The sequence below is a fragment of the Dendropsophus ebraccatus genome, chromosome 6, assembly GCF_027789765.1.
Source record: "Dendropsophus ebraccatus isolate aDenEbr1 chromosome 6, aDenEbr1.pat, whole genome shotgun sequence".
Taxonomy (NCBI): domain Eukaryota; kingdom Metazoa; phylum Chordata; class Amphibia; order Anura; family Hylidae; genus Dendropsophus; species Dendropsophus ebraccatus.
The window spans coordinates 126,986,979-127,002,648 of record NC_091459.1 but is presented as its reverse complement, the minus strand read 5'-3'; the positions used below and the strand labels follow the sequence as shown (position 1 = coordinate 127,002,648).

General features: G+C 40.7%; 1 protein-coding gene across 1 annotated transcript in view; it reads left to right on the top strand.

Moving 5' to 3' along the window:
• The first annotated feature begins 3,078 nt into the window (after positions 1–3,078).
• LOC138795285 (uncharacterized) overlaps positions 3,079–15,670 on the top strand; it is a 40,096-nt gene continuing 27,504 nt past the window's right edge. Inside the window, exons 1-7 of the mRNA XM_069974276.1 lie at positions 3,079–3,142; positions 4,966–5,146; positions 8,044–8,206; positions 9,363–9,512; positions 11,416–11,576; positions 12,270–12,446; positions 12,683–12,824. Of these exons, the coding sequence (XP_069830377.1) occupies positions 4,973–5,146; positions 8,044–8,206; positions 9,363–9,512; positions 11,416–11,576; positions 12,270–12,446; positions 12,683–12,824 (967 nt within the window). The 5' untranslated portion in view covers positions 3,079–3,142; positions 4,966–4,972. The remainder of the gene's footprint in view (positions 3,143–4,965; positions 5,147–8,043; positions 8,207–9,362; positions 9,513–11,415; positions 11,577–12,269; positions 12,447–12,682; positions 12,825–15,670) is intronic.

Genomic DNA, 15,670 nt, shown 5'->3' with positions numbered 1-15,670 from the left:
TATAGTAAACCAACATGAAGGTGTCTGATTCTCACACTCTCCTCTGAACAGCAGATCCGGAAAACTGTAAGATCTTTGACGTTAACCTGAAGGGCAATTATTAAAACCATCAAATGCTATGATGAAACTGAATCTCTTAAAGGGGAACTCCAGGTAGAGGTTAAAAAAATGAAACTTCTGCAGAAGCCTATAGCATTACTTACCTGTCTATCCCAGTTTTGAAACTACCAAAAATTCATTTTTTTTTGTTCTGTATTGTGTCCTTCATGATTGAGCAGTTCCCAGAATGCAATGTTTTTTCCTCAGTTGATCATCACAGTCCCCCGCCCATCACAATCAGTAAAATTAGTTCTGCACCTGCTTCTGGCAGGACAGAGATGGTGGATCACTTGGGGGATCCAGGCAAGCCTCCTGTGACATCACACCCTGCAACCTGTCTGCATCATCAACCTGTGCTCAGCAAACACACACAATGTGGGACAGAGGCCTGGAATATTTGTCTCCTTAGGGAGGAGAGCAGAAGGAGCAGAAGACAATGTGAATTGGTACAGAGGCCATTTTTTTTTCTCTTCCTGGATCTCTATCAGCTACCAGTGTGGCAGAACCGCAAAGATATGGTAATACATTGTATAGACACATTTATATAACTTTTAATGTACAAGTTTTTCTTATACGGAGTTCCCCTTAAAGAACTGTTCCAAGAAAAGGAAGATCAAGAGTTAATGCCCTATTACACTTGCCGATCTGGAGGAACAAGTGAGTGCCGACCTGTCAGATCAGTGCTCGCTTGCTCCTCATTCCCTGCTCGCTGCCTGGGCTATTACAGGAGTGGGTTAGAGCGCAGAAAAGTGGGGTTGCTGCAGGAGCACATAGGAGAGAGAGGCAGTCTGCTACCACCACCTCTATTGCATGAAGCAACAACCAGCAGACCGTCATTATCGTTCTAGTTTTTTTTCAACATGTTGAAAGACAAGAATCAGCCGACAGCTACTGGGTCCTATTAGACACAGCAATTTTTAATGATAAGCGATCGCAAACCAGATCGCTTATTGTTAACCTGAAATCATTCACCATATTACAAAAAACAATAAGGCCCTATTACATGGGCCAATGGTGAGGAGAAAGCGAGTGCCGACCTGTTAGATCAGCTCTCACTTGCTCCTCATTCTCTGCTTGCAGAAGGGGGAAGCGTGGGAAGCTGCTGGAGGTGTTCCCTGGATGATCTTTAGATCGTCTGGGGAGCCCATAGGAGATAACTGTTGTTATCGTAAAAAAAAAAAAAATCCACATGTTATGAACAAGGATCGGCCGACATTGTGCATGTCGGCTGATCATTGCCTTTTAACAGTAGCTATTACATCAAGTAAATATGACCGACAATCGCTTGGTGTAATAGGGTCTTTAGTAGAGATGAGCGAACCTGGAGCATGCTAGAGTCGATCCGAACCCGAATTTTGGCATTTGATTAGTGGTGGCTGCTGAAGTTGGATAAAGCCCTAAGGCTATGTGGAAATCATGGATATAGTCATTGGCTGTATCCATGTTTTCCAGACAACCTTAGAGCTTTATCCAAGTTCAGCAGCCCCCGCTAATCAAATACCGAACGTTCGGGTTCGGATCGACTCGAACCCGAACCCGGTTCGCTCATCTCTAGTCTTTAGTTGTTAGTTACAATTTCACTGGTCAACAGCTAAAAAGATTCCGACATGAAAACAGTTAAACTTTACTAATTTGGGGGTGCTGAGATCGAAAATGATGTTCAAATTTTGAAATTGGCTCGAATTTTCAAGATATAGACGTACCTTCTATATTTCTCACAGCCTGTGATACAATACTAGGAACAGTTTGATTCGGCTCTGTATATGATTATATTGTGAGGGTGATTCGGCTCTGTATATGATTATATTGTGGGGGTGATTCGGCTCTGTATATGATTATATTGTGGGGGTGATTCGGCTCTGTATATGATTATATTGTGGGGGTGATTCGGCTCTGTATATGATTATATTGTGGGGGTGATTCGCTCTGTATATGAATATATTGTGAGGGTGATTCGGCTCTGTATATGAATATATTGTGAGTGTGATTCGGCTCTGCCTGTGATTGTACTGTACTAGAGGGATGAAGCAACTATCCATGTAACTGTATTGGTCTGGCTGTCTGAGATGGGATTCTGCATAGGGGTAAAGCAGCTCTGCACATGGTTACACTGGGATGGTTACTGGGGTTTTAGATGGAAAACAAAATGGTCAACAATGCTCAAGAATTTCCAAATTCACAGTCCACTAGATGCCAAACTTGCCAGAATTCAATAAAAATAATTAATTTGTAAAAATTCTTGGACATGCCTGTAAATTGTAGTTGATTTCAGATAGAAATAAGGTTCCTATGAATATATTTCAAAAGTTTATGAACAGTAAACTTGCTTCCTTATGATTGCAGAAGTAATAAATATGTCGGCTATTATACTATATTCTATACAATTCACTAAACAGTAACATGAGAACTCTTCCATATCATAGAAACTAGAGACAATTCACAATTTTCCTTGTGATATTTGAATTCAGCACATAAAAATCCTTAAGAAATGGCTAATTTTATTTCTGAACCAAACCACTTTTGAAAATTTGTTGACCAGTGTTTTTATATGGACGTTACTAGGATCTGATCCCAGCATTGATGGCACAATGTGGAATTACACCGAATGATTTGCGAATGATTAACAATCATTCGCTAATCGTTTAGTATAATTCCATATTGTGCCTTCATATTGATCGGGCCCTAATGAGAAATCGTTCATTTGGTGCTGACACCAAAATCATTGTTAATAACAAAGATTTTGGTGTAAGCACCAAACGAACGATTTCTCATTAGGACCCAAACAATATTGTAAACCATTGATTTATACAAATCCTGAGTCGCTTCAGAGAGTAATAAATGAGACAGAGGCAAGAAGTGATGCAACAATAAGTAAGCCGGGTAAGGCAGAGAGATACGTATCCAGTCTATGCAGCTACATGCAATGTATAGAACCCTCCCCCAGGCATGTTTCACAGGTGGCGTCAGCAGAGTGCTTCTGTTTTCTCAAGGTCATAGAGCAAGAGGAAGAAGGCTAGAGCTGCCGTGTGCTCTCCTCTCTATGGTAAGTGTATGCTCTCTATGGTGATTATGTTCTTAGACCCTTTGTTGACCTTTAAAGGGGACGGATAGTGTAATTTAAACTAATAGTGCAAGATAAAAGGGACCAACAAGCTCCTCACCTATAACATCTATAGCAGATCCATATCATCCTATGGTATATGTTGTATATAGGCGCTGTGGACCATGTGGGGAGAAATCCTTAGTATATTAGTGAGCAGCGAGTGAGTGAGATCAGGAGGATATCGGGAAGCTTGCACACCCCTATAGACATAATAGTTATATATCGATAAGTAAGACACTGCAGGGAACTATGTCTGACATCGTGCTATACTGTATAATATACAATCAGTTCCTTGCGGTTGTCTATACGGTATTATTGTTCCAGTTAATATACATCTGACTAGTCACAGGTCCAGTTCCTATGTGTACATTGTAATCTCTCTCTGTGTGTGACATATACTGATAACACAGGGAGGGGAAACCGTCAAACCTTTAACCGCACTAGAATGGCGCCGAGGAGGAAAGTAAGGGTGGTATTAGACGGAACGATTATCGTTCAAAATATCGTTAAATCATTCAGATTTGAACCATAATTGTTCAGTGTAATCGCAGACAATGATTAAACGACCGAGAAAACGTTGGTCGTTTGATAGAATTCAGACCTTTTTTTATCGTTTGATCGTTCGCAAATCGTTCGGTGTAATAAGAAGTCATAGCTGAAACGTTCACAATAGCGACAGCAAAACGACCGCAAGAACGATCATAAGTAACGATCATCGTTCCATGTAATTGGGCAAACAATCTCGGGTCATTTGTCATAGCGGTCTTTTGTGATTGTTTATCGTTATGTCGTTTGAATTTAAACGACAATCGTTCTGCGTAATTGCAGCCAACGATCGAAAAATCGTTCGTATGTCATTGATTTAGATCTGGACCTAAAATTATCGTTAACCGTTCGCTAATCGTTCGCTGCAATTCCACATTCGTTCGCACAAGTTCCGCATTCGTTCACTAATCGTTCAGTGTAATTGCACATTGTTTATTGTTTTGCTGGGATCAGAAGGAGTAAACGATCATAGTAACGATCACAATAACGACGACTATCGCAATAATAGTAACGATCATCTAGTAACGATCGCAATAATGACAACTATCATTCTGTGTATTATGGTGAACAATTTCAGGTTAACAATAAACAATCTCGTTTGTGACAGTTTATCGTTAGTCGTGAAAAAAACAGATTGCAAAAACGGGTGGAAAAAACAGATGCAACTGTGTGCATCCATTTTTCAATTGACTTCCATTATATTAAAAAAAATAAATAAAAAAAAACATGGATCAAAACGGATCCCTTTTTTTTTCTTTTTTTTTGACGGATAAAAAACGTTTTTTATCTGTCAAAAAAAAAAAAACGAATCCATTTCTTTTTTTATAAAGGAAGTCAATGGAAAAACTGATGCACACAGTTGCATCCGTTTTTCGTCCCTTTTTTTGCAAAAAAAAAAACGGATTGCAAAAACGTAGTGTGAACCAAGCCTAACCTGCCGTTAATTTCCTCCTTTCAATACCCCTTTTCTATATAGTCTCCGCACAAGTATATACTGTATGCAGCTTCCACTGACTTTAAGTGGTAGAAATATATAGGCAGTGAGCGCCCCTTTGAGGCAAAGCCAGTTGATTTTTTTTAAGCTTCATGAAAATATTTGCAGAGGATCAGGGAATTATTTGGTGCGTAGTCCCAGAGGATAGCATTCTCCATAGGTCTAAGTTTGTTCCTAATCATAGTTTTCCTTGTTTTTTTTCTCCTTCTTTGTCTCCTTCTAGGTCCACAATGGATCTGGTCTCACTTCTTCTGTCCCTCATTGTTTTCATACTTTTAGTCAGTGTCCTCAACAGCAAGAAAGACAACAAGTACCACAATTTTCCTCCAGGACCTAAACCCTTACCCATCATTGGACATATGCATTTACTCGACGTATTAAAACCCCACAAATCATTTTTGGAGGTAATAGTTTTTTCTAACATTGTTCTTTTTTATTTTTGAGTAGAATTTCAAAGAGATAAAAAAAGAAAAAACACATAAATGGTCGTGTCAGTATAAAGGCAAAAACAAAATGGGTAAAAAAAAAAAAGAATGCTAGCTCATTTCTGGGTTACCTTCAAAATCAGCTTATAAAAAAAAAAAAACCTGTAAAAAAAGATGTCTAATACAAATGAATTACTTCTTCCTACTCTTAGGGGAGAGAAAGGTGCCAGTCTAATTGGAACATAATACATCTAAGCTGGTTTATTTTAGCAGTATTGATGGGATTCAAGGGGTGCTCCAGCGTAAATCTTTTTCTTACAAATCAGCGGGTTTCAGAAAAATATCTAGATTTGTAATTTACTTCTATTCCAAAATCTCAAGTCTTCCCATATTTATCAGCAGCTGTATGTCCTGCAGGAAGTGGTGTATTCTTTTCAGTCTGGCACAGGGCTTTTTTCTGCCACCTCTGCCCATGTCAGGAAGTGTCCAGAGCAGGAGAGGTTTTCTATGGGTATTTGCTACTACTCTGGACAGCTCCTGACATGGACACAGGTGGCAGCAGAGAGCACTATGTCATACCAAAAAGAAAACACCATTTCCTGCAGAACATACAGCAGCTGATAAGCATGGGAAGACTTGGGATTTTTAAATAGAAGCAAATTACAAGTCTAAATAACTTCCTGAGACCAGTTGATTTTTAAGAAAAAGGCTTTTGCCAGAGTACCCCTTGAATATAAAATGTATATATAAATAAACCCCTAAATTTATCCTGCTATTACTCCACTCTTTCCACTTGCAAAATCTGATCACAACTGAGTTATCCTCCTATTAGCATCCCCAGCAATCAGCTGTGATTTGTGGAGAAATCTGATGATATGTGTTTAGTTTCTCTGCAGCGCCACCATAGGGTAAATGAAGCATTACACTATGCTCAATCACTAGAGATGAGCGGACTTTTTGGATTTCTGGTTCGTATAAACCAAAACGATCGGCGTCGGATTCCCGCTGTCTGGTCGCTCCGTGCAGCGGGTGTATACCTCCTAAGGAACGCCTGGAAAACTGTGATACAGCCAATGCCAATGGCTGTATCCCAGTTTTCCAGGCGTTCCTTATGAGGTATCCACCCGCGGCACGGAGCAAGCAAAGAGCGGGAATCCGACGCCGATCGTTCTGGTTCATACGAACCAGAAATCCAAAAAGTCCGCTCATCTCTATCAATCACATGAATAATGCAAATTCCTGTAGTCAAGCCGTACAAGATAATTAACCCCTTAACGACAAAGGGCGTATATTTACGCCCTGTTGCCGTTAAGGACGTTCAGAGCGGGGCCGCGCGGCGCCGCCGCTCTGAACCGCTGCGGTCCTGGGTGCCGCTCGTAGCCCGGGACCGCAGGTATTAGCGGGCACGGTCCAATCGCCGTGCCCGCTAATACAGTAATCAGATGCAGCTGTCAAACATGACAGCTGCATCCGAATACCGGACGCAGCTTATCCCTTGTGTCTAGTGGAGGAGATCGCTGCTCCGGGATGTAATCCCGGAGGAGCGATCTCCGTTTCTGAAGCCGGCGAGGACCGCTCCAAGATGGCGCCTTCCCCGGCTCGGCACTCGTTTACTTCCGGCTGCAGCAGCCGAAAGTAAACGAGTGCCTATCTCATGGATCTCCGCAGCATATCTATGCTGCAGAGATCTCTATGAGAGATCAAAGCACTTATACTAGAAGTCCCCCAGGGGCAATAACCCTAACCCCAGGGGGAATAACCCTAACCCCAGGGGAACTTCTAGTATAAGTGTAAAAGTTAAAAAAAAAAGTGTCATTATTAATAAAAAGCCCCCTCCCCTAATAAAAGTCTGAATCACCCCCCTTTTCCCAGGTTATAACTAAAAGTAAATAAATAAATAAACATGTTTGCTATCGCCGCGTGCGTAATCGCCCGAACTATTAATTAATCACATTCCTGATCTCGTACGGTAAACTGCGTCAGCGCAAAAAAATCCCAAAGTGCAAAATTGAGCATTTTTGGTCGCATCAAATACAGAAAAATTGTAATAAAAAGCGATCAAAAAGTCGTAAATGCGCAATCAAGGTACCGATAGAAATAACACATCATGGCGCAAAAAATGACACCTGACACAGCCCCATAGACCAAAGGATAAAAGCGCTATAAGCCTGGGAATGGAGCGATTTTAAGTGACATATATTTGTTGACAATGGTTTGAATTTTTTACAGGCCATCAGATACAATAAAAGTAATACATGTTATATATCGTTTTAATCGTAACAACTTGAGGAACATATATAACAAGTCAGTTTTACCCCAGGGCGAATGGCGTAAAAACACATTTCCCCAAATAAACAAAATGCGTTTTTTTTTTTTTTTTAATTTCACCACACTTTGAATTTTTTTCTGGTTTCGTAGTGTACTTTATGCAAAAATTCAGCCTGTCATTGCAAAGTACAATTAGTGACGCAAAAAAATAAGGTCTCATGTGGGTCTGTAGGTGAAAAAAATGCATCTTCTATGGCCTTTTAAGCACAAGGAGAAAAAAACGAAAACGCAAAAATCGAAATTGGCTCTGTCTTTAAGGGGTTAAACATGGCACCATTTACACTTGTCTATTGTTAGAAAATACAGTTTCTTTATTATTATTAATTATTATTATTATTTATTTATTTTTTTAAGAAGATTACTATTTGATTTCTAGGTCTTTTAAAGTAGATGTCACATTTGGTTAGTTGCCCACCATTGGCTTGAATACTGTGTATGGTTAATATAAAAAAAAGTACTGCCATCTAGTGAATATTTATGGAATAGTAAATAGTATTAATAAAAAGTATTAACTATTCATTTATTTACTTATTTTGTTTGTTTTTTAGCTGTCCAAGAAGTACGGCCCAGTATTCACCGTCCAGGTTGGTCAGCTGAAGATGGTTATCCTATGTGGTTATGAGACGGTGAAAGACGCCCTCATGAACTATGGCGAGGAATTTTCTGGAAGGCTAGATACACCGGTAGTCAAGAAAACATTTGATGGATATGGTAAATATATCTTCAGATCTCCATTAGTAACTAAAGGGCACTGGCATCAACAGGGTATTTCTGTATATACTCAGAATATATGTTGCAGTGAAATGATAGAATCAGGGATTTGATCAAATCTCGAGAAATTATGAAATGACCGTGCCGTTCCATTATTTCCCGGACCCCTTTCAGGAAAACGATAGAATGAATGATATTGTTTCCCCTGCGACATAGAATTTGTGTACTGTATCGCCGCTCTGCTCCCCCAGCCTGTTCGCTCTACTCCCCGTCCGCCTCCGTCTCCTCTCTGCTCCCCGGCCGCTCATTTCCCCTGCAACATAGAATTTGCTTACTGTATTGCCTGCTGCTCCCCCAGCCTGTCCGCTCTGCACCCCGTCCTGCCTCCTGCTCCCCCAGCCTGTCCACTCTGCACCCCGTCCTGCCTCCTGATCCCCCAGTCTGTCCGCTCTGCACCCCGTCCTGCCTCCTGCTCCCCCAGCCTGTCCACACTGCACCCCGTCCTGCCTCCTGATCCCCCAGTCTGTCCGCTCTGCACCCCGTCCTGCCTCCTGCTCCCCCAGCCTGTCCACTCTGCACCCCGTCCTGCCTCCTGCTCTTCCAGCCTGTCCGCTCTGTACCCCGTCCATCCTCCTGCTTCCTCAGCCTGTCCGCTCTGCTCTCTGTCTGCCTCTGACGCCTCTCTGCTTTCCGTCTGCCTCCGCTGCCATGCCTGCCGGGAGGTCCGGGGAGTTCTGGCGCAATCTTGGTCCTCCTCCTATTCACCATCGGCCCGCTGCTGCTGCTGCTGGGAGGTGACAGGACACCCTGTGGGCCTCCTGCTCCACATCCCAGCTGCTTTGCCTGCTGAGAGGCTGATGCCTTCTTGGGTCTACTGCTACCATCTGTCCGCCCCTGCCAGCCATGCCTTCCAAGAGGCCACTAACATCTTGGGCCTCCTGCTGCCCCTGTGTACAACTGCTCAACCAGAAAGTACAGCCACACAATACAGAACAAAACCCCTGAAGCATATGGATTTTTGGTAGTTTCAAATCTGGATGAGGTAGGTAAGCAATGTTATTTGCTCCTGCAGCAGGTTAATTTTTTTACTTTTACCTGGAGTTCCCCTTTAATAGATCATTAAATATTGATGGACTAACATTTCGATTTTATTCAGGTGTTATTTTTTCCCATGGGGATAACTGGAAAGCGATGAGAAAGTTCACTCTGTCAACATTAAGAGACTTTGGTATGGGAAGGAAGACCATAGAAAATAAGATCTCTGAAGAATGTGAAAACTTGATGGAAGCATTCAGATCTTATGGAGGTATATACTATAAAGATGGGGGAAGAATCTTGACCTCAAGAGATTATATTCCAAAAGATAGAGGTGCTGGTTGGGTTGGCCACACTTTGTGTACTCTACTTTGCAGCCACAAACCATCAATTACTATAGGATTAAACAAAATAAAATTCATTCATTGCTCGATAGACCTTATTTGTGGTTGCCAAAGCAAACAAAAAGTGGATGTCATCAATTAGGTCCCAGGCCTAGTATCAAGAGCAGCGCTTCTCAAACTGTGAGGTAAGGCGCAGAGTCCCTGCCTGTGCCCAACATCAGTGTACAGCACAGGCTCCATGGCAGAGACTAGACTGATGAGAACAGCCCTACATCATCTGACGGCCTAAGATCAAAACATTTGAGAAGCCCTCATCTAGAGCACCTTCTTAACCACTCTAAATATCCACCAGTTATGTCTTCCATGCCATCTAATAGTCAGTAGGAAGCTACTAGCTGCTCTTTGGGTAACACCAGCCCTTCTTTCTTACTGGTCCTTTTTACAGCTATACAAGTTATATATCAACACTTTCCATAAAAGAGATACTCGACACTTAATCCCACAACCGCACTCGGGCAACGTCTCGTTGTGTGAACACTCACTGTTCCCGGAATAGTGCTACCGGTGGTGCTCTACTATTCATAGTCTATATGTACAATCAATTTCTCCAAGATGAAAAACGTGGCACTCGCCATGTAGCAAACAATGATAATCCTTTATTTCATCACCAACACAGGTAACATGAAGTGAATGAAATGATAAGGCGACAGCTGTTTCGCACATCACGTGCTTCCTCGCAGTCCTGACTTCATCATGTACTCTCACCCTTATATGCTAGACATAAAATCACTACACATTTGCATATTTAAAACCACAAATACACCGTGAACATAAAAATGATAGTAGTACAAAGGAGTCATATTTACACAATGTAAAGCAGTCCATCATAAATAATTCATTATATTACCAACAGGTGCCGTGTATACCCAATCTATCATTTAACCCTAACGGGCCCAAAGCATCCGATTTCGGTATCAGTTCAGTCTCTTTTTGCAATAGCTTGAGTCCACGGTCTCTTCCTTTTGGTGAATGTTTAATCTGAATAAGGCCCATAAAGCAGAGATACGATAAACCAGTTTGTGGTCTATGCCATAATTTGTACGTGCGGTTGTTACTATCTAGGCAAAACCATCCGCCCAATGCACGTACGCTTTGCTGAACATATTCGTTCCCTGAGGACTGGAAAAGGTTGTCCGTGTTTTATCTCACAAGTTCAGACAATACATGAAGGAAGAATATCGGATCTGCTTTATGGGCCTTATTCAGATTAAACATTCACCTAAAGGAGGAGACCATGGACTCAAACTATTGCAAAAAGAGACTGAACTGATATTGAAATCGGATGCTTTGGGCCCGTTAGGGTTAAACGATAGATCGGGTATACACGGCACCTGTTGGTAATAAATTGAATTATTTATGATTGACTCCTTTACATTGTGTAAATATGACTCCTTTGTACTATTATCTTTTTTAATGTTCACGGTAGTTGTGGTTTTAAATATGCAAATGTGTAGTGACGTTATGTCTAGCATATAAGGGTGAGAGTATGTGATGAGGTCAGGACTGCGAGAAAGCACGTGATGTGCGAAACAGCTGTCGCCTAATCATTTCATCCACTTCATGTTACCTGTGTTGGTGATGGAATAAAGGATTATCATTGTTTGCTACATGGTGAGTGCCACGTTTTTCATCTTGGAGGAATTGACAAGTTATATATCTATGTCCATTTATAGTTAATATTGGTGCCACCATCTTTTCTTTACAGTCTTGAGCAACATTTCTGTATTTGCCCAAGAGACAAATTGCAACCAAAATGTTTACTTTTTTTAGGAAAACCCTTTGATAACCAGAACCTGATAAATATGGCAGTAGCCAACATAATCGTGTCCATACTGCTCGATGATAGATTTGAATATGATGATCCAACCATACTGAAGCTCATGAGTTTAAATAACGAAAATATTAGGATCTTGGAAAATCCTATGGTCAAGGTAAGTTTCTCTATATTAAATATATTATGCCAAAACAAATGGCCCTTCCCACCCTGGTGTTACCAGGCTGCTGTTGCTTTTTTTTTTTTTTTTAACCCCGCTGGTTATGAAAATAGGGGGGTCCTATGCGTTTTTTTTTTTTTTAATAAATAAATAATTTAAAAAAACGCAACTTTTTGTAATAGTTAATATTTAATTAATAAAGCACATTTTCGTTCTAATAAAGTTATTTTCGTTGTTCAATAGCTTAATTAAAATGAATACATACTTTTGCAATTAAATATACTGTAAGTAAATAAAAAAATAAATACAAATATACTGTTAATAAAAAATACAATATACTGTTAATAAAAAATAAATATATAAATAAATGTGTGTATATATATATATATATATATATATATATATATATATATATACACATTTATTTATATATTTATTTTTATTAACAGTATATTTAATTGCAAAAGCATTGATTTGTTTGAATTAAGCTATTGTACAACAAAAATAACTTTTTTAGAATGAAACTTTTTTATTAATTAACTAGTACTAGTACTCCTGGCGGGGAGGTAGTCATCTGGGCGGCTCCCCGCCCGTCACTAGTTACCCCTCTCTGCCTGTCAGTGCGCTCAGAGGGGATGACAGGCAGAGAGGTCCGTTACTGAACTTTCTTATTACCTTTTTTTTATGAAGCTCTATAACAGTTATCCCACTCTTGTCGGCTGGCTGCCTGGGAGCCATAGAAAACTCACGGAAAATTTCAGAAAAATACAGGACTTTATGAAGGCCACATTTCTTGATCAGACAAGGGAATTTGATATAGACAATCCGAGAAGTTTTATTGAAGCTTTTCTGGCTAAACAACAAGAGGTAACTTCATCATGAAATCTATTACCGGTATTAGTATTATGCTCAGTGGTTTCTTCTAGTTTCTCTACTGTTTTAGGTCAATTGGATATTGTTTGGCTAAATGATCCTCTATAAAGAATAAGGCTGCAGCTTATTAGCACCCGTACAATGGTTATTTGCTAGTATATTGACATTTAACACATTTTCCTCTATACTATAATGTAACTAACCACAATTATCACCTCTTATATTATAAGGGAACATCTGAATCTGAGCTATACTTTCATAACAAAAACCTGATCATGCTGGTGATTGACCTGTTTTCCGCTGGGATGGAGACCACCTCAACCACTCTGCGGTGGGGATTACTATTAATGATGAAATATCCTGAAGTACAAAGTAAGAAAATATCACATTCTGAACAGGGTTATGTTTTCGTTTTACCCTAATTCTATTAGTTAAGGGACTGTCCATACCCCCAAAAAACTTTTGCCTGTCAACTTAGGCCATCTAAAAAATGAAAAACATTCCAACTGTGGCCAATCCTGGCCACACAGGGCTTCCTGCTTTACAGGGGTGCAACTTTTGATGGAGCCCCCTCCTCTCCCCCATCAACTATAGGTAATCCCCCTGTTTGTTAGCCCTCCACCCGGTAGATAGCATATGTTGGGCGTCTGCCCTGGTATTCACCCCCCAGTAGATAGATCCCCCATGGTAGACATCTCCCCTAGTGTCCCCATAGTAGGCATCTTCCCTAGTGTCCCCCATGGTGGGCATCTCACCTTCTATTACCCCCTCTCCCCTATATAGTGTCCCCCAAAAAAGACCTTTTCCCTATTATCCTACCCTCCCAATACATAGTGTCCCCCGTGGTAGGCATCTACCTTTGTAGTATGATGACAGCTCAGGAGGCCCAGTGTATCACAAGGATGGGCCCCCTGAAGAGGTGGGCCCCATAACGGCCGCTATGGCTGCTACAGTGGTAGTTACGTCCCTGCTTCTTTGGTTCCTGCTTAGCCTATCAATGGGCCAACCACCATTACAACACATTACGCTACAAAACATTTTAGATAGACCTTAGTACAGAGCTGTGATATGGCTGCTGTCCAGTCACAGAAGCAAAAATATTGAAGCAAAACTTAGTATAGGACAACGTTGGTATACCATACATTTAGCTCCAGTCTCCATTGCAGCTCACATGCATCCTATTTTCAGTCACACCACCTAGATGTATTATGGTAATGACATTATAGACAATGGGGGAGATTTATCAAAGGGTGTAAAATTTAGACTAGTGCAAACTGGCCACAGCAACCAATCACAGCTCAGGTTTCAGCTCTGATGAAAGGAAAGAGGAGCTGCGATTGGTTGCTGTGGCCAGTTTGCACCAGACTAAATTTTACACCCTTTGATAAATCTCCCCCAATGTGATTTTATCTGGTTGCACATTCATATGAACCATGACATAAAAATTTAATTCAAAATGTTCCAAAATGCTCTAATTTTAGTATGCAAGTAAATGCTTTGATAATTTAATGCTTTGTAATTTAATATGATTTAGCAATGGATAAAATGGATTTAGCAATAAGTCTTTTTTTTGTTATTGCTTGTTGTTTATTCACAAAATCTATATAGTATAAGGCTGGGTTTATACACAGTATATTTCAGTCAGTATTTTGGTCCTCATATTGCAACCAAAACCAAGAGTGGATTGAAAACACAGAAAGGATCTGTTCACCCAATGTTGAAATTGAGTGGATGGCCGTCATATGACGGCAAATATTTGCTTATTTAAAAACAACGGCTGTTGTATTGAAATAACGACAGTTCTTTACCGTTATATGGCGGCCATCCACTCAATTTCACCATTGTGTGAACAGAGCCTTTCTGTCTTTTCAATCCACTCCTGGTTGAGGTTGCAAAATACTGACCAAATACTGACTGAAATATACTATGTGTGAACCCAGCCTAAGCTGGGTTCACATTACGTATATTTCAGTCAGTATTGTGGTCCTCATATTGCAACCAAAACCAGGAGTGGATTAAAAACACAGAAAGGATCTGTTCACACAATGTTGAAATTGAGTGGATGGCCGCCATATAACAGTAAACTAAACTGCCATTATTTCAATACAACAGCCGTTGTTTTAAAATAACAGCAAATATTTGCCATTAAATGGCGGCCATCCACTCAATTTCACCATTGTGTGAACAGATCCTTTCTGTGTTTTTAATCCACTCCTGGTTTTGGTTGCAATATGAGGACCACAATACTGATTGATACGTAGTGTGAACCCAGCCTAATTGTGGTATGTGTGTAACAAACAGTGAGTGGGAGCCCCCTGTACTACTCAACTGGTTTTGCTTTGGCCCACACCAGGGAGTAGAGTCTAAGTGCACTCCAGGTCTTCACCCTTTATCCAGCTCCAGGATGCAGAAACTAGACTTCTGCAATTAGAAGACACTAGATTCCTCCAAAAGCGTGGTCCTAGTGTGTTCAGTAGCTGATTCACAAGAGCCAGACAGAGTCAGTGCAAGGCACCAGGGAATGGGAGAGTATGCATAGTAAGCAAGCCGAGTGGGAGAGTCAACGCAATTACAGAGATGAGATGGGTATTGTAGTCAGAGTCGGCAACAGGAAAGGCATGTGGTACAGATAGTGCTCAGGCAGAAAGCATAATTCAAAGAACAGGCACAGATCAGAACTCATGGAGAGTCAGCAGAATAGCAGAAACACACCTTCTCTTGGTATACACAAATGCAACAACGTTCAAGCAGGAAGAAGCATCAGAGTTGGTTTAAATAGTTGCAGGTGGCTCTCTGGATTGACAGATGGCAGTAACATGTGAAGACAAGCTGCCTCTATAAATCCATAGCAGTTGGCCACATGTGCAAACCTAGTGGTCAGAGGTGTCACTGCAGCAGAAGGTGGAAGACGACACCAGCAGCCCCGGGATGAGCACAGAGCACAGCAGAGGAGCAAACAGGAAGGCACCACTGCTGATTAGTCTCATCTGGCAGAATTACAAAGTGCAATTTTTCTAATTTAAAAAATGTTTATTAAGTTTAGAATTATTTGGGGGTACCGTGATGGGCACCACAGTTACTCCAGGTTATCTGTTATTTCTAGATTTAGCAAGAAGCTCTTTTTTTATTGTTATTATGTTGGTTGCTGTCAACATTGGTGTTGTATAGTATATTTTTGTGTTTAATATAGTTATGACATCTTCATTTTGATTAAAATA